Source organism: Chrysemys picta, chromosome 6 (assembly GCF_011386835.1).
Source record: "Chrysemys picta bellii isolate R12L10 chromosome 6, ASM1138683v2, whole genome shotgun sequence".
NCBI lineage: Eukaryota > Metazoa > Chordata > Testudines > Emydidae > Chrysemys > Chrysemys picta.
Window position 1 is genome coordinate 50,592,652 of NC_088796.1, and position 19,931 is coordinate 50,612,582.

The window sequence follows — 19,931 nt, forward strand, 5'->3', positions numbered from 1 at the left end:
ACCCACTGTTTTAGGTAAAATATAAAACAGATTTATTAACTACAGAAAGATAGATTTTAAGTGACTATAAGTAATAAGTATACAGATCAAAGTTGGTTACCTAGGAAATAAAAGTAAAATCGCAATCTCAGTTCTATAAATTAGACATGATTTGGATGAAGCAGTCTCTCACCCTGATGGTATACACAAACTGGGATTCTCCTTTCCGGCCTGGGACCACCTCCCTCATTCAAAGTCATTGTTCTCCAGACATGTTTCCAGGTGTTGTGTTGTGAGGGGAGTCAGGACAAATGATGATGTCACTTCCCCTTCTTTATAGTTTCCTCCAGCTTGCTGGAAAGATCTTTTGCTATGACCTAAGTCAAGCAGTCTCCATTGTCTACATGTGTCTCTGAGAGGTTTCCATTGTATACAGTTCCTGGGGTAGTCCTTGTGAGTGTGTATTCCATGTAATGGGCCATCTTCAGTGTCTGGCTGCCCCGTTGTTGTACCTGAAAGACTAGTTGTGGGTGTTTCCAACTTCACAACATATTTTAGTAACATACACATAGCAAAACTTCATAACTCCACATACAATGATAGCACATACAATTCAACAGGATATTAATGTTCAATAGATCAAGACTTTTAAAATTATATCTCACAAGGCATACTTTGTACAAAACATATCACAATTATATGATAGTGGTTAATATGCAGGTGCCAGGGTGTTGCTTTGGGTTACAGAGTGTCACACATAGCGCTTGCCAAATTAATGTTAATTTATTATTTTAAAAATATATTAAAATAATATGAAGTTTGCAAAGTCAAACACTCAACCTTTAGATGGGAAGAAAATCTAAGGGAAAAAGAAATTGAGGAGAGCTGGCAGTTCCTCAAGGAGAAAACATTAAAGGGTGTAGGGTGTTCCCCCGAGGTAGAGAGCGTCACACTGGCGAAAAAAAATTCCCTGGAACCTAACCTCCCCCCATTTACATTCATTCTTATGGGGAAATTGGATTCACTTAACATCGTCTCGCTTAAAGTTGCATTTTTCAAGAATATAACTGGGTTGTTAAGTGAGGAGTTACTGTAGTTGTGAATGCTAGTGAAGAGATTGCAGTATTCAAAATGAGAGATAACAAGGGCCTTGACAGAGGTTTTGGAAGTGGGGTGAAAGGAAGCGGAGGATTTGGCACATATTTCAGAGGAAGAACAAGTAGGTATTATCAACAGGCTGGATGCGGGGTGAAAAGTAGAGAGGAGATTGAATAAGGGCTTGTCTACACTTAGAATGCTACAGCGGCACATCTGTGCTGCTCTGCTGCACTGTTGTAACACTTCAGTGTAGATATTTCCTATGCCAATAGGAGGGTGTCTCCTCTTGGCGTAGGTAATCCACCTCCCCGAGAGGCAGTAGTTAGGCTGATGGAAGAATTCTTTCTTTGACCAAGCGCTGTCTATACAGGGATTTAGGTTGGCTTAACAACGCTGCTCAGGGGTGTGAATTTTTCATATCCCTGATCAATGTAGTTAAACCAACCTAATTTTCCAGTGTAACCAGGTCTAAGACACCAAACTGCAAGGCTGGGTGACTGGAAGGAAGTAAACAGTGATAGACATATAAGTCCTTTTTTTCTACTTTCTTTCTCTTTTTTCATTTTTAGAAGGCAATGTGGTTTGGAGGAATGAGCACATGGTTGGGAGTCAGAGGGTCCTAAATTCTAGTCCTGGCTCTGCCACCATGGGTAGGTCACTGCACCTTTCTGTCTTTCCCTAGCTGTAAAATGAGAATAATAATACAGGTATTTACTCTTTTAGGATTACAATGATGAATTTGTTAACATCTATACAGTGCCCTGAGAAGGCAAGCACTATACAAATGCTAAGTAGTAGTGTTCGTATGTAGGAAGTATTATTATCCCAGTGTTAATATGTATTGGGGTTACTGGAATTTCTGAATTTTCCTTGTTTTTCAATTTCTGAAGTCTTTTTTTCAGTGTTATTGTTTGTTTTTTTTCTCAGCTTTTTATTTTGTGTCCTATTTCTCTCTATTGCACATTGATCTTGAGATGTTTCTTTGATACAGTAAGAATATCACACAACGATTTTTAAAGAAGCAAGATACCTTTGGGTGTGTATTAGCAGAAAATGTACACTCTGTTGGACAATATACTTTTTGATGCAGTAAGCATGTAGGTTCTCTATAGGAAACTGGAAGATATTCAAAATACAGTTAAAATCTCTAATAATGTTAATTTGGTTGATACAAATGTAGCCAAATAAAGCAATATTGTTTTTATAAATAGCGAACAAAAAAATACACTTCATGCGAGTTAGGCAAACATAGTGGCTTCTGCTCTGCTGTGATAAGGATTTGTTTTAAACAACATGTCGGAGAAAAACAACTAAACTTAATGGTGGAGTATTTTATCTTTAAACCATTTCAACTGAACATAAGTGTTAAGAGAACTTGTTTTGACAAAACATACATTTTAGGCCAAAATTTTCCTGTCATTGTCCCATTATATTTTTTCATTCTTCTAGATATCCTGGTTTCAGCTGGTTTCAACAGAAATATTAGGAATATTTTGAGGAAGGAAACTAGGGGGACTAGAAATCATACTAATACATTGTTTTGAGATTTTGAGCCTTAAGAAGTTTGGATAAATTAAAATAAATTGAATGTAAAGTGAGCTGAATGTATATGCTTATCTCAGCCAAAATGGTTCACATGTAGTTTCTTCATATCCTTGTTCGCTTCATTTTTCCCTGTTCAAAGTCCTCTTCAAAGTCACATAGGCCATTATTTTCAAGAAGCTAAATGCTCCAAGGCTCCTTCTAGTACTGATATTTACTGTAGAAAACATACCATTATTTCACAAGAACAAGGTGACTTATTGTGAGGGCCTTGACAGCATGAGCTACCAACCAGAATACAAGCCATCCAGGGTTCTGGGTATATACTTTGGTTGCTAGCCCACACTGAAGTCCATTCCGCCACATATACACTACCTTGCTAGCTAGATTAAAGTTGCATGGGTATCCTACCTGTGCTACAATCACACATTCACTTGCAGAGTAGATATTTCCAAAAAGACACCGAATTCTGGGACAGAATCATGAGTCTGTTCTTACATCCTGTCACAAGTATGTCATAACCTGTATTAAGAAAAGTCTCTAGAAAAATCTTCCCTACAAATCTATATTGTAGAAGGAAGCAAAACTCAGAACCTTTTATTTTTACCAATGAGTATTTGTGGTTTGGTAAATGCAATATGAATCTGAATTACCCTTGGTTTTGGTTTTGCAAAACGAAAGATCATCAGCTCACCTCTTCTTCATTGCAGAGTGCTCTGCCTTCCTCCACTTTTCTGCTGCTTACATGAACTAAATGCAAAAGCAGTCATATTATCTTTAGCAGGTATGAAAAATTTTCTTCAGAGAAAATACAAAAGCTACTCTGTTAATCAGCTAGCTGAGGCTGGTAGGAGCTAAATGCAGTCAACTCCCTTTGAGATGGAACATGACACTTCAGAATGTACAATGAAAGATCCACCTCATGGCTCCTCTGAGACAATGCTGCTGAAAACCTGTGTCTGCCCAGTTTTCATTGTTATCAACATACCCAACAGAGCCTACATGTTCTATATCTTATGGTCCAGCGGAGTCATATGTAGTTTGTAGAAGGGGCCTAATTCCATTTTAAATTATGGCTTTTGGGCCTGGTGTACAAAATTAGGGCCATATACTACCATCCATCCATAGCAAATTTCCCACTGATAACAAAGGATGAGGGTAGAATATGGCCCTTACAGAACAGAGTATGTGTCTTTGTATAATAACTAAACTTTTAGTTAGTAAGTTGTTTTTATATCAGAATCACTCAGTGGGATCAAAATGTAATACTGGACACTTTTAGGACCATCTATAAGACTTGCATCTGAAGAAGTGAGGTTCTTACCCACGAAAGCTTATGCTCCCAATACTTCTGTTAGTCTCAAAGGTGCCACAGGACCCTCTGTTGCTTTTTACAGATTCAGACTAACACGGCTACCCCTCTGATACTTAGGACCATCTATGTTTCTGTCCTTTGTTTATTTGGTCATTTGTACATACGATTTCCTAAACTGTACACATAATAATGGTAATTGCATAATGTTGTCATACCATTGGGCATTATTTGAACATCTGGCTCTTAAAGTGTCAGTATTAATCTTAAAATTCACTGTCCCTTTGAGATGAATTGGGGAGGTTCACATCTCTGAGAGCTCCTGTTTCAGGAAGTCTGGAAACACATCAAGACAACTTAACATCAGTTTTGGCTTGTTCACATTTAGCTCTTTTTGGAACATTTCTTTTTTTCAGCAATAAAACCTAGACATTTACTTTTTTTAAATGAAAGCTTATGTCTTTAGAAATGAAATCTCTCACAGGTAAATACTTCAGTTGGGTTAGATCCATCCTCTGAGCTGGGTGTTTGACACCGCTGTTATAATTAGTCATGCTTGATTCACATTACAGTTGTTGGCAAACTTTTATTAGTCTAAATTTCAGTTAGATTTACATATTATTCCACTGGGTAGCATTTAGGTCTTTCCATTCAGGTAAATCAAGTACAAACTAATTAAGACTGACCATATAATTAAATGTTTATAATTAGCATAATCAAATTTAACATAAGGTTTTGGTGAGTGTTATTCACCCCCTTTCAGGTTGTGACTAGCATTATTATTTTATGATCAATGAAACCATTAGCCATCTCCCTAATGTGATAATATTTTTGTTTTCTTTTGTTCTGGCACAAGCACTAATTGTAGCAATTGAGTGACACAGTTTGTGCCAAATGGTCCAAAATAGATCCTCTGAACAGAGTAATGTGTGTATATATGAGTGTGTCTAGAGGGGGCACCTTAGCTTTATATATTGCTGCCAGTTGCATTCAACTTGTTAAAATTCAAGTACATCTAGAGATGTACATACAGACTAATGAAGATGCATGTTTTCCAATAGACTGCATTGATTTCTCAGTTGTAGATCCTGTATTGCATCACATTCCACGTTTCCTTTGGTCACTTGTAGTATTTCACAAATTCTGAGCATACCTCACTGCAGGCCAATAGGGTACTATTTTTTTTTCAACTATATTTGCTGTAGATGGATGCAAAGTACAATTTCCCTAGAGGCTGAAGGGGACATTGGGGGAAGTTTCAGGAAATAAAACATCTCTCTGCTGCCAAGTGCAACAGTGGCAGTGTGACATTGTGTCATCATGTTGTATCACATACAGGTCCCACATCAGTCATTGGGACAGTTAGTAAACTGGCTGGTGTAAATTGTGGGCATTACTTTTATATTATGAGAGAAGAGACAGCAAAGGATTTGCAAAGTCTTCTGAATCTTGTGAGGAAATGATTATGCTATATGGTTGGGGCTCTGTAAGGTCTACAGTGGGCAGATGCCTACGTGATACATGGAAGTGTTATAATGAATAAATTAGTGTTTCTTATCATGTCCATGTTTACATAAAAATCTTGTCTACAGAGACAAAGAGAATCTTTGTTTGTATAAGCAAGTGGGTTTTTATTTTTCTAGTACTGTGTAAAAATATTCATAGCCAAACTGAAACCAGAAAATAGTGGCCTTTTTCTAGTTAGTCTTTGAAGCTGGATAAAAAAACATAAATGTTGCCATTATGTCAGAGTGATGACAGTAAGTTTGCACTCAAAAACTGCTTCTCCTGAACTCTAATAGGCCTTTCTGCTTAGCAGAAGACCCATTTGAAACCTGTATCTTTTTAAAGTCCTGGCCTCAAAAAAATAAAAAACAAAGATCCTGTGTTGCCTATATGTATGCTAGTACTTTCATTGAAGCCAGTTGGATTGCTACTCATGAGTTAAGTGTCATGACTGAGCCCTGTGTCATGGAGACCATTTGTGAGGAGTGGGAAGGCAGTCTTAACCTTAACCTTATTTTGTTCATTGTGTAAGTTCCTAACTAGGGATTGCCAAACCTGTTCAGTCAATTAAGAACTGTTGTCCTCCCCTGAGCCTTCACCCATTTCAAAATCAAGCTCAGACCAAATACCTTTCGGGGTTCTGAAATATTTAGAAGTGTTATGTATTCTTTGTTGTTGTTGTTTTTTATTACTGGTCCTAGCCAGAAACAAACAATGTGACTGCTAGTAATCTCCTGGAACATGTTTTCATGAGATTTCCAGTTTAATTGTGCAGACTCAGCAGGTGTGGTTAAGCACACCTAGTGGAGCTGGGTAAAACATATTTATTGAATAATTTGACAGCTAACATTGTCTTTTTGTTAAAGAAATTATATGACAAATGATCAGTTACATTATTCACCTAGCTCTGCTGCCAGGTGAGCTTGTGGAATGGGGATATTGAGGGTTGCACATTTATAATTTAAAAAGTCAGGGAATGCAAATGTTAAGATTCTAATAGCAATGACCAGTCAACTGCAGTGCATATTCTGTGTGTTTTATGATATTATAGAATCCTGGTGATGCCACGGTTAATGTTAAATCTTCCCTTCCATTATACACTGGATTTTAACACCCCCACCCTCAATCTCTTTTCCCCGGAAATGTGCATGTATTGTCTTTTGCCAAAAGATAATTTCACTGGAAAATCAGGGGAGAAATGAAAATAGAGATAAAAATTAATTTGTTTGAATCTCTCTTCTAATTCAGCATCCATGAACATTATTCCTTTCCCCTTGACATTCACCTACTGTGTGATGAATTTGAATAGGTTTCTATTTTTTGTTCCTGAATCAGGAGCTGTTTGAATTTAACAAAACTGTTGCTTAGCAATTCTAGATATCTGAATGGTTAAATGAACCTCCCTGTGCAGCTATTGTAAAGCAGTAACTTTGAATTAAAAATTATAATTATAATTGGAAGAGAAAATTGGAGTTCATCTTTGTAACAAATAACACATGCTGCTGTCATACCAGTAGCCCAACTACATATAAATCCTAGTTTGAACTCAAAAACATTATGGTATTATGCAAGACGTCAAAGTCAGTTTCAGAAATTAGGGGCCCAGCTCTTTTATAGCTGATGAAAATATGCCTGAAAGCAGTTTGGAGCATAAAGGAGCATTGCATGGAAGGATCTATAATCTCCACGAGTGGCACCTGTGCTTACAGCACTTGCTGTTCCTAGCAAGTTGCAATTGCTGCCCTCATGTAGGCAGTTGGCTTCTCTCAGAAGATGACCTCTCTCTCTCTATATATATATATATAAGGAAAAAGGTGAGTGCTTTCTGGGTCTCTTCAGTGGTTTCCTCACACTTGGCTCATGCAGAGGTGAGCCATGATGAGCTTTGTGAGGCAGGGAGAAGAGAGGGTTTTTCTGTTTCCAATTTGAGATAAAATGTTGCCTATATAATTCATGTTTATTTATATTACCATAGAGCTGCTTGTTTTATGGGCTGATAATAAGAGCTATTTAAAACCTGGACTTTTATATACAGAGATTTTGCTGACTGATGTGCAGCCAGCCAATTTCTTTACTTTGCTTGACAGCTAACCATCCACTCACAGATGGTCTGAAAATGATACATTTGGCTCTCAGTAATTATCCTCTCCTTCTTTTTTAATCTTTACTCCATTGTTAGCGAAAAATGCTGGAGAATTAGGCAAAATACTTCCTTTAGCTAATGTTGGAAGTGCATTCCCCTAAGGGAAAAGATTGGGCTTTCTTGCTTCCTCCCAGTTGGTCCCTCTCAGCTACCTGTACCCACAGAATTTGTCTTACCTCTTGTTTTGTAGACAGATGTACTTTATTTAAGTTGACTAAACATTTATTTTAAATAGTTACAGAAAAGAAGATTCACCTAGGAGGAACCTGTTAACATTTATCATACTGTAAGATTGCCGAAGAATGACAGGACAGCGTGGCTTAACAGCATGCTTAGGAACATGCATTTGATAGTAAAAACTTAGACAATGACAACTGATTAGTTTAAAAATGAGGAGCTGGAAACTCACTGAAATGCAGGGATACATCAGCAGGAGAAAAATGTTAGATGATCCCCAAGGACTTAGAGAATTAACAGGAGCATATGCAAACACATTTGGCTGGCAGTACAAATTCAAGGAAAGTATCAACTGTTTGACATGTTATCACCTTTGTGATTATTCACATAGCATAGTTCACACATAATTTAAAATAGTTGCTGTAGTAAATAAAATGTAGACAAGATATGCTGTAATAATCACAGATGTGATTGTTTTAATGTTTCCTGTATTTAAACAGTCTTTATGCTTATTCACCAATTATTTCCTATTATTCTCTTATCTAAAACAAAATGTAAGAGGAAAATTCTGTTCTTAGATACATATAGTGGTTTTCCGGACTGATATACTACAATCCCTACACACAGAGATTATCAATTTATGTCAACGAGACTTCTGCATATACAGGGATAGAGGCTCCAGTTCTGTATATCTGAGTCAAGGTCCATTTTGCTGGTCTGAGAAAATAATTTTCCTCAAAAATTTGGAAGTAAAAATCTTTCAAAAATGTGAACTTGTTGAAGGGCTCTTTAAGAACAGAGAATTTAGTTTATCCTCTAATAATTTCCCAACACATTAGGGGTCAGGTTTCAAAGTGATAGCCATGTTAGTCTGTATCAGCAAAACCAAATGATTGTATAGTAAGAAAATAAAGCCTATGTTACAGTTGAAGAATGAAGAAGTAAAATAATATGTGATGTCTGAATTAAGACAATTCAAGCCAAATCTGTCTTGCATGGATCTGGGGGTATTCTCAGTAACCAAACTTATCTCCATAATACTACAGATAATTTCAGTCTTGTGAAGAAATAAATTGAAGAGCTTTGTGAAAGATTTGAAGGTCATGGAATTCTCAGCAAATTAAATCAAATATGTCCAGCGTTGCTGAATCCTTCCCCCCCCCCCCCACATAGCACAAAAATTCCTTCCTACTATTTATTGGACCTGTAAAAGACTTATGTCAGTATACGTTTATCTTTAGGACAGTTTCAGGACCTAAAATCAAGGTGTTCAGCACTTTTGAAATTCAGGACACTTTTATTTTAGTGCCTATATATGGATTTAAGAAACTAACTTAAGAACAGGTTTGAAAAATTTAGCCTGAGTCTTTATTGAAAAAAGGAATAATAGAATAAATTCCTGATTCAGTATTCTTTTACCACCGGAGAGGAGATATTTTCTTCACCAATAGCTGCAGATTCCAGGAAATTCCCATCAGGTCCTTAAAATGTTAGCAGCAGTTTAGATATTGGTGGGAGAGGAGGAAAGCCCTGGGTCACATTTTTAATACAAGTGGTTGGTTGCACCTTAATATCATTCAAACTATTCAAACTTGGAAACTAGATAATTACATGTAAAAACACAAATATAAACATTGTATCGCATTATTGGGTTTTGAAGTGAATGTGTATGTACCCAACAACTAGTATGCTATTTAAGCAATCACATTTGAAAATTTGGCCTTAAGTGTTTTTGCCAACTGCTTACACCAGTGATAAATTTGCCCCAGTACATGCTGTAGATTAAAACTCAGATATTTTTTATTCTGCTATGTGTTCCTCTATGTATATTAAAGAAGTGAGCAATATTATTTACTTTCTCCGAACCAACATTTTATTACCAATATGTTAAAAATAAAAATACAATTTCTATTACTGTTGACCTTTAGTACAAAAATGAGTTTTAGTATCTTCATTGTTTTCTTCCTCCCTGAGGTGTGTTATATATTTTTAAGAACAAGCTTCCGAAGCAGTTTACAGCTGTTAGCATATTTTCACATTGTTTAGTAACTTTTAACAATACACTATTTCCTCAGTACACGGTTCTTTCTGTGATATATGCCTCATGATAAAAAATATGTCTCAAATAGAAAAGAAAATCTATTTCTGTCTCTCATGTTGTAACAACCCTCTTTTTAAGATTTTAAGGGCCACATTTTCAAATCTGGCCTGCTGTATTATAATGTTACTTTGGATCCTAAAGTAATTTTTTCAAGAATGGTGGCTCTTGTGTTTTAATCCAGTAATTTCATGGATAACCATAATTCTCAGTATAGTTAAATATTACAATTAGGGCTTATATTGGACTGTCCCGATATTTAACCCTTTGTCCCGCGTCCTGATCAATGTACGATGAGGACGCCATTTGTCCCGATATTCAGGTGAGGAGGTGAGTGGGAGGGAGGCACTGACCCCGTGGGTGCTCCGGGGCTGGAGCACCCACGGGGAAAAATTGCAGCCAAGCTCCCCCCTTCTTGCCTCCTTTTCCCCCACTCCCTCCATCATGCCGTATCCCTGCTCCTCCCCCCCTCCAGTGCTTCCCGCCATTTAACAGCTGTTTGGCGGCGCTTAGCACTTTCCAGGAGGGAGGGGGGAGGAGTGGGTACGCAGCACGCTCAGGGGAGGAGGCAGAGAAGAGGCAGGGCAGGGGTGGGGACTTGGGGGAAGGAGATGGAATGAGGGTGGGGTGAGGGCAGTGCAGGGGTGGGAAGAAGCGGAGGGTGGGTGAGCACCCGACAGACGGGAAGTCGGCGCCGTAGGGGTGAGTGGCGGGTGGGGGGGTTAAGAGATGAGTGGTGGGCGGGCGAGCAAGCGGGCAGGGAGGCAAGCGGTGGGTGGGGAACTGAGGAGAGACGCAGCAAGCCAGCGGCAGGCCAGGGGATGAGGAAGGGCGCATGGGGGGGGGGGCTGAGTGGGGTGGGGGCGGGACCTGGGGCAGAGTGGGGCTGGAGCGGGGATGGACTGTGGGCAGGGCTGATGGTACCCCAATGTGTCCCGATATTTTAGTGTGGTGATCTGGTCACCCTAGGAGCCACTGACATGCCCTGTTCAACTTTTGCCTCACTCTGTAGGCATCTGAATGGCCATAATTGCCCAAGTTTCTGATGGTGGGCATGTGCAAAGCCACCTAAATCTTGATGGTGCCCAGCACGAATGAGCTGCTCAGAGCCATCATTTATGCCTAAGCTTCAGTTGGATTCTCAAAATAGGCACTCCCTGCGGGCCCTGAACCAATAGAGGTGCTCTGAGAATATTTAACTGTCACAAAAGACAGCCATGGCAAGCAGGTTTGGCATTTCAGGGGCGGGCTGGCTGGCTGGTGTGTATGTGTCCTAGGACACCTAATAGGCAAGGGGTAGAGTACTCATGTGGGAAACCTGTGTTCAAATCCCTGCTCTGCCTGGCTTGGAAGTGGACTTGTGCATGGGTTTTCCATATGAGTGCCCTGACCACCAGTCTGTTGGGTATTCTGGGGTGGGTGTCTTTCAATCTCTTCTGTAGAAGCTCTTCCACGTTGCATAAATACTTAAATATTCATGGGGGAGGGGAGGAAATGTGGGAAATTGACTCTGCAAAGTGGTAGTTCTGGCACTCACCTTGGATGTAGCCTGGGATGTGGGAGTGGTAAAGTTCAAATCCCTGCTCCAATAAATATTTATGTATACAAAGTGGAACAGCTTCAACAGGAGAGATTGAGAGAGCCCTAGCACAGAATAACCTATAGGCCAGTGGTTAGGGAACCCACCTGCAATGTGGGTGACCTGTCTTCAAGTCCCTGCTACAAAACAGGCAGACCAGGGGTTTTAGAACATGGAAGTGCTCTGACCACTGGGCTATTGGCTATAGCGGGATAGGAGTCTCTGTTTTTTCATGAGAAAGGGCTGATCTGGCTTAGATGCTCAACACCAGGACAGAATCCCAAATGGAGATATGCCCCTCCCTCCAGCCTGTCAGTCAGATGCCTAAGGTCATGATCAATAGGAGTTAGGTGGCCAAGTTCCTTAGTGGATCTGGGCCTTAGGTCCTGCCCCTTTCTTTCGCATTTCACTCCTAGCTAGCTTCAGTGGCTCCCCGCTCAGCATACTGGCTTCTGTGAATCTCTTTATTGGGTGCCAAACTCTCACCATACAATGCATGGGGAGCCTGGGTACCTAACTCAGGGCTGTGAATTCCAGTAGGCAGCAAAGTGCCTAGGTGTTAGGAAGGGGCGGCTTTGTATGGGTTCAATTGTGCCCACAGAAGTCACTCCACAGCAGCGACTCTTGTCCCACGGGGCTGGGCCTGGCTCCCCACTCCTGGCATTGCAAACTGGAGCGTGGGGTCATAGCACCTCCTCAGGTTTGGCCCAGCTGCCCCTCCATTGGCAGTTAACTAAAATACACTCATTGAATTGGGAGGCTACATCCCTGGAGTTAGGTGTTGCATGCCTAAGCCTCCTTTGTGGCTTTAGCTCTTAGTTTACAGCCAGATTGGTTTCAAAATGACCCAGACTGCTTAGCCTTTGCATTATATTCCTTACAGAGTAAGTTTCTAACTACAGAGATTTAAAACAAGAGTTTTTTCAGAATAGTCATTTAAAGTCCATTTCTTTATAATTTTGAAATATTTTGCAAAAAGTAAATAGAGCTATAGTGACAACATATGAATTAATACTACCGTTCATCAGCTGGTTTGTGTGAATCCCTTGACTTGATTTGCTAGTAGTTTCTATTTGCCATGGAGGCTTTTGGCAAAAGAGTCAAATGCGTACTTGAAATTATTTATGACACGAGAGGTTAAACATGAAAGTTTCAACAATATGGTTCTCATACCAAAAGGATTCCACATATCCTGAGGACCTATAATAGTAAAATTAAAAGACAGAAAGACTTGATTTTTCCTGCTTTTTGACAGCCATTCATCAGGACAACTCTATTGCTGAACCTGTCAGCAATTATGTGCTAAAAATATAAACAAAAAGGCTGGAGTAATGGAGGTTTAAATGTGTCTCATTCTTAAACTGGTGTAGCCCTAAACTCTGGGCTAAGAATTAATAATCCCTACTTCCAAGCCTCACAGAGCTTGAATGAACCGTCAAATTATGATCCAGAATACACTTATTTGACAATTACTGAAGAGGAATGATTCTATTATAGATTAGACACGGTAGTCCATGTTCCTTAAATTAAGTTCTTCATCTTTATACTCTCTTTCTCTCTTAGCTAATATGAATAGTTCTCTTTTCCAGCTCTGGAATACTTCAGACAGCCAGTTTATAGTACCCTGATATTATAGTCAAAGAAATGAAAGAGAAGGAGAAATTCTTAGCAACTCAGATTTGTTACAAGTAGCAATTAGTGGTTGCTCTCTAGCAGACTCCTATGGAAAAGTGCTAAGGCCAATTATTGCTGTAAGATTATATAACAGATAAAACTGTAAATCTTTAACTTGTCAAATAAACGTTCTTTTAAATGTGTGCTGAGGCAAACTATTCTTAATTATACTTTTAGTGATGAATATAAGTAAAAACTTCTATCTAGAGTCACAGATTTCAAAGCCAGAAGGGACAACTGTGATCCTTTAGTCTGACCTCATGCATAGAACAGGCCATAGAACTTTCTCCAAAATAATTCCTGTTTGAACTAGATCATATCTTTGAGAAAAACATCTAGTCTTGATTTAAAAATTGCCACTGATGGAGCACACACCAAGACCCTAAGTAAATTTTTTCCAATGGTTAATTACCTTCACTGTTAAATTTTATGCTTTATTTTCTGTCTGAATTTGTCTAGCTTCATTGGGCCTTATTATATCTTTGTCTGCTAGATTGTAGAGCCCACTATCTCAGTTTCAGGGTAACTGCACCTGTATTCCCCCTCCATGATCCACAACGGGTACCCACTTTGGGCTGCCAGCTCCCAGCCGTCACCTCTCTCGGGTGAAGACCCACATCTCACTCCCTCCTAACTAGGTTTTAAGACTGCACATTTCCCTGCCTTACACTGCAATATCTGCAGCAAGCCAGATGTTTAAAATGCCCGTCACATCGCTTTGCATTCTCTCTGAAGGTTATGGCCAGCTTATTGCCTGTGGTTGTAAGTTATCACACTGTTCCTTTTAAGCAATCACATCTATTCTTAAGGATCCTGTAATCCAGGAGCAGGATCCGTCATTGGCACAGCGAACCAACTCCTTGTCCTCACCAGGTGACTCTATTGTGGTAGGCTCCTCCTCCCCTGGATGCCTGAGGACTTTAAGGCATACCAGGATCCCTTGAGGCATATGTCTGCTACCTTGGACATCCAGGCAGAATTCCTGCAGGAAAATACACATAAACTGCTGAATATTCTCCAAGAATCTGCTCCAGGGAGAGTAGTTCTCCCAACTAATGAGGCCCTCTTGGAGCTGGAGTACTCTGGCTTCATTGCCTCCCATGGTGAAACATTTGGAGAAGCAATACTTCATATCCATGTGGGAGTTTGAGGGCTTCTATTCCTACCTGACCCCAGCCTCTTTTGTGGTCATTGTGGCAAATGACGGGGCATGGCAGGGAAGATATTAGTCCAGTCCTAAGGACAAAAAGTCCAAGAAGATGGACTTGATGGAGAGGAAGATTTATACCTTTTCTTCCCTGCAGCTGTACGTAGCAAACCAACAGGCATTGCTCTCTAAGTATGATTTTGTTAACTGGATGGCCATATCTAAGTTTGCCAGCAAGTTGCGAGAAGTCTCCAGGAAGGACTTCAAGACATTTGTTGCAGAAGGCTGTTTGGTTGTGAAGTCTTTGCTGCAGCAGCCCTGCCTTTTGCTGCAGCAGATGCCTCGGCCAGAAGTACGGCTTCCGCTGTAACCATGAGGAGGGCCTTATGGCTGCAGAACTCTGGCATTGCACCCAATGTACAGTAGACTATTGAGGACCTACTTTTCGATAATTGGCAAAACTGACCAGACTCTGCACTCATTTAAGGATTCCAAGGCCACTTCGTATTCTTGGGAGTTTATGTCTGGTGTTACAGAGACACCACTATAATGGTCAACAACAGCAATGGTAATACTGCTTGCAGTGCTTTATTCAGCCAGTCCTCCCATCCTGTGAGGCAGCGGGATTACCCAAGAAAGGGTCATAGATCTGAGAGGCAGAGATCCTCTGGCTCCAGGTTCAGCCAGACAGCCCACCCTCCCTCGTCATCTAGCCAGCACTAGACTTCTATGTCCAGATCAGAGATCCAGTGGTGACCTCTCCATCCCTATCCCCTTCCTGTTTGGGATAGGCTGGCTCATTTTTACAGTGTCTGGGACTCGATTACCATGGACAGCTGGGTCCTAAGCACCGTCAGATCGGGTAATGCCTTACAGTTCCTCTCCATCCCTCCTTCCCACCCAGTTTTTTCTGGTTCCAAAATGCCAGGGAGGGGTGACACTTATTGTCAACCTCTGCCATCTCAACAGATACATCCTCTTCAGATGTGGCTGGACTCAATCTATCATCCAAATTGCCATCCTTTGGATAGTCTGGTCCGACTTCCCCCACCGATCCTGGACTTCTTATAATGGTGTACGGTGCAGGACAATGTGTGACAGGAAGTTCCCTTTGCTTGGTCTCCACCAACCAGGACTATGGTTACCAATGCCTCCTTAATGGATTGAGGAGCACACCTGGGGTTGCTTAAAGTTCAAGGCCTCTGGTCAGAACAGGAAGCTTTTCTGCATATCAATGTCCTGGAGCTTTGTGCCGTTCATAGTGGATCATCTCAGCAGAATGATCTCCCTGAACCACAAGTGGTCTCTGCAGCCCAAGGTCCTGCAATCTATTTCTGTACTTTGGGGCATTCTAATGATCGACTTATTAGCCACTAGAAACAACAAGAAATGTCATCTGTTTTGCTCCTGTGAGTGTCTCAGTCCGGGCTCCCTGATCAATGCTTTCCACATAAATGGGGAATTGGCATTTCTGTATGCATTTCCTCCTATCCCAGTCATCCTGCAGGTCATTCTCAAGCTGAAATTGAACCATGCCAAGCTCATTTTCATTGCCGCAGCTTGGCTGAGACAGTGTTGGTTCTCAGACCTCCTCACATTATCGATCTGATCTCCTATATCCCTTCCTCTTCATCTCGAACTCCTGACTCAGCATCATAGTCAGGTTTTGCATCCAGTAATCTCACAGTGCGGATGCTGTATAGTTAGATGAACAGGAGGAATGATGTTTAGAGTGAGTCTGACAAGTTCTGTTCGGTAGTAAGAAACCCTCCACCAGAGCAACCTATTTGGCCAAGTAGAAGTGGTTCTTGATATGGTCATTGGTCTGGGGAGTTCAACGTAGGCTGGCTTGTTTCCAGGACATATTGGAGCACTGTTACATCTTCAGTGTTCTGGTCTTACACTATGTTTACTGAGAGTGCACCTGGGTGGCAATTTTGGCGTTTCATCGACCCGTCCAGGGGAAGTCGGTATTCTCGAATGCCAGGGTAGTAAGAGTCTTGAAAGGAGTCACTCATCTCTACTCCTAGTAAAAGAACTGATTCCTTTGTAGGACCTTAACTTTGTCCTAGTGGCTCTTTGGGGGCCTCTGTTCGAGCCTCTGGCAACTTCCCCTTTCTTCCTTTTGTGTCAGAAAACTGCCTTCCTGATAGCAATGACATCTGCAAGGAAAGAATGTGATTGTAGGCCTTGATGGCAGAGCCTCCTTACACACAGTTTGCCAAAGACAATGTGACTCTATGGCTGCACCCTAAGTTTTTGCCTAAAGTGGTTTCTCAGTTTCACTTGAACTTAGTCATTTATCTATCGCTGTTTATTCTTAAACTACATTCAACCCTAGAGGAGCATCATCTTCACATGTCGGATGTCAGGCGATGTCTAGCTTTCTACATGGATAGGACTAAATTCCTTTGTTCTTCACCTCATCTGTTTGTGTCATATGCTGACTGAATGAAAGGTCAAGCCGTTTTTTCCCAGACGGTCTCCAGGTGGATGACTTCCTGCACTGTGACAGCATACAAAGTAGCTCATTATATCTCACCTCCCCCCCCCCCCAGATACAAGTTCATTCTACGAGAGCCCAGGCAATATGGATTGTGTTTCTAAGTGATGTTTCCATTTTGGACATTTGCAAGCCTGCTACTTGGTCCTCTGAACGTATGTTAACAAACCACTAAACCATTACTACTGTATCCCACTCAGATGCAGACTTTGGGAAGGCAATCCTGCAGTCCTTGTTTAAACAGACTCTGAGCTCCACCTCCTGTGGGTACTGCTTGTGTGTCACCTGTATGGAATAAATGGCTGCATCTACTCGAAGAAGAAGAAAACATGGTTATTTACTGTAACTGTTGTTCTTCGAGATGTAATGTAGATGTGTATTTCTAACCCTTCGTCCCCTCTGCACTGGAGTCTCTGCTTCTGATGTTTGGTGTGAAGGAACTGATTGGTGCCGGGGCGATGCCACCCTTATATGGTTGGGGAGAGGCTAGGGCCATGAGATGCAAGTGCCCCCCCTATGGGTACTGCTAGGCAAAGTTCTCTGGCTATGGTGCAGTGGGTGCATGCACATCTACATGGAATACACATCTGCATCACATCTCAAAGAACAACAGTTACAGTAAGTAACTGTGTTTTTTGCTTGTAATGCATGTAAGAAAACTGTCTGAAAGTTAAACTGGATTTTATGTTATATAACGTGAAGGCAAGTACATGGCCAAAGTATACCCAGCGATTAAATCATATTGAAAGAATTAATGCAGTGGAGCTGGCAATATTTGTGTTCACTGGCAAGTTATCAATGCATTTGAGAAGTTGTGATATGATTTCTGCAGCAGTCACCATTATATTAAGAGGCCTTATTTGTAGTAACAGTATATGTTCATGTCAACAGACACTGGGAAAAATTGTTCCTTAGAAGTAAGTCACACTGAAGAGCTGCATACAAGGAGCACTGATAGTTAGCAATACTACTTCTGGAGTTCCTCTGAAAGGTGTTGTATGGTGATATTGCACCCTGGTTTTAGTGGGGATCGGGGGAGTTCAGTGTGAGCACCAGGAAAAGGTTAGATAAGGAAACAAGTGGATAGTGTAGAGGAATATTTTGCTTGGCATGAAGGGCAGCAAAAGAATGGAAACATGGACCAAATATGGTTGAAAATCATGAATAGAATAGGAGGGAAAGCTGTGCTGTATGCGCCACGCTCTACTAGGGTTACCATATTTAAAAAATAAAAAAAGAGGACACTCCATGGGCCCTGGCCCCGCCCCTTTCCCACCCCCACCCCAACTCCGCCCCTTCCCCACCCTTTCCCCAAAGTCCCCGCCCTAACTCCCCCTTCTCCCTCCCAGCCACGTGAAAAGGGCTGCCCGAGCGCTACCGACTTCACGGTTTACCGGGCAGCCTCCAGACCCAGCGCCCCCGGCCGGCACTTCCCCAGCGCAGCTGGATCCCAGGAGGGGAAGCGCCCAGCCGGGGGCGCAGGGTCTGGAGGCTGCCCGGCAAACCGTGAAGCCGGTAGCGCTCGGGCTTTGGGCAGCCCCCATGCCTCTGGACCCTGCGCCCCCAGCTGGGCACTTCCCCTCCCGGGCTCCGGCGGCTGCTGGGCTCTGTAAGCGCCGAGCTGCCCGAGCGCTACCGGCTTTGGGTAGGCCCCATGCCTCTGGACCCTGCGCCCCCGGAGCCTGGGAGGGGAAGTGCCCGGCTAGCGGCTCAGGGTCCGGAGGCATGGGGGCTGCCCGAAGCCGGTAGCACTCGGGCAGCTCGGCTCTTAAACAGAGCCGCAGAGTCAGGGGAGGAGCACAGCAGCTGCGGGAGAGGAAGTGCCCGGCCGGTATTTTTCCCGGACATGTTCGGCTTTTTGGCAATTCCCCCCGGACGGGGGTTTGATTACCAAAAAGCTGGACATGTCCAGGAAAAACCGGACGTATGGTAACCCTACGCACCACTTCCCCAAGTGGGGGATAGCCCTCACCTGGCTGGAACGCCATGGGAAGTGGTGTGTCCAGCTGCAGAGGAACAGAGATAGGAAGTGGCTGTTCCCCTTGAAAATCAGAGCAGAAAATATTGCAGAAATTAATGCTGCCAAGAGCAGTGTAAGACAGCTTTGAATCTTCTTACTTCATCAGAAGGGCCAAGTCACAGTGTGGGAGAATTGACGGAAACATGACTACTGAAGCAGTTGGCTGCCAGGGGAGGAAATTATGAAGAGAAGCAGGTGCTCTCTGTGGATTATCTGAGTTCCATCAGGCAGTGGCTGTAGTTACCCATGGATTCTGCGGGGCCCCTCAAAGCAAAGGGAGAATCGATCTGGTAGATGGAGCTCATAGACCTTGATTCCCCTCCCCTGGCATTTGTGTAGAGCAGAAAGGGAGAGGCAATTTGCACCCCTTGCACCTGCTTATCATGTGTGCTGTGCCAGCCAGCTCCAGGCCTCCAATCCCAGGTGGTGCAGGGCTTAAAGGACACCTATGCTTCTGACTTCCTACTTCTGGAAAACTTTCTGCTGCACAGGCCCACAGCCTCGACTCTGCGCCTGCACATGGAGTAAATACAGTAGTCACTTTGTGGGAATAAAAGCATGTGCTCACGTGATTAAAAGCTGTATCACAATGTGTGCACACAAGGGAGCAGAGTCAAAGTTTCACAGTCCACTTCAACTTTGGCATTTCCTGAATCTTGACTGCTTCATTTTTCACCCTTAAAGTTTTTAAAATATGTTTCATTTAACACATAAAGTGCTAACGGCTAAAAGATCTCTGTGTTACTTTGCCCCTGTAAACATCTTTATATTTGTCGCTCTGTTGTTTGGCAAATTATATCACATTGTTACTTTTATCACATTTACCAGCTGTAGAAATTTTTGAATATGGCAGCAACCCAAAAACTAATTAATCATCTATTAAGCAGCAAAGTCTGTATATTTAGCATTTATAAGTAGCGTGTAATTCTTACAGATGAAGATTTGACAGGTTTATTTTCTCTTAAAGTAGTGCCTCCAGTTTGCTTATTGGAACTAATTTTTCATGGTGTTTTGTAACCTCCTCCTTGCCTGATGAGGTTGTGAAGGCTAGGACTATAACAGGGTTTAAAAGAGAACTAGATAAATTCATGGAGGTTAAGTCCATTAATGGCTATTAGTCAGGATAGGTAAGGAATGGTGTTCCTAGTCTCTG

General features: G+C 41.9%; 1 protein-coding gene across 6 annotated transcripts in view; it reads left to right on the forward strand.

Moving 5' to 3' along the window:
* RASGRF2 (Ras protein specific guanine nucleotide releasing factor 2) overlaps positions 1-19,931 on the forward strand; it is a 197,148-nt gene that overhangs the window by 118,643 nt on the left and 58,574 nt on the right. For 2 of the 6 annotated variants that reach the window (XM_005288182.4, XM_042855877.2), the window contains exon 18: positions 1,647-1,727. The exons of the other annotated variants lie outside the window; for them this stretch is intronic. In XM_005288182.4, the coding sequence (XP_005288239.2) occupies positions 1,647-1,727 (81 nt within the window). The remainder of the gene's footprint in view (positions 1-1,646; positions 1,728-19,931) is intronic. 6 annotated transcript variants of the gene reach the window in all.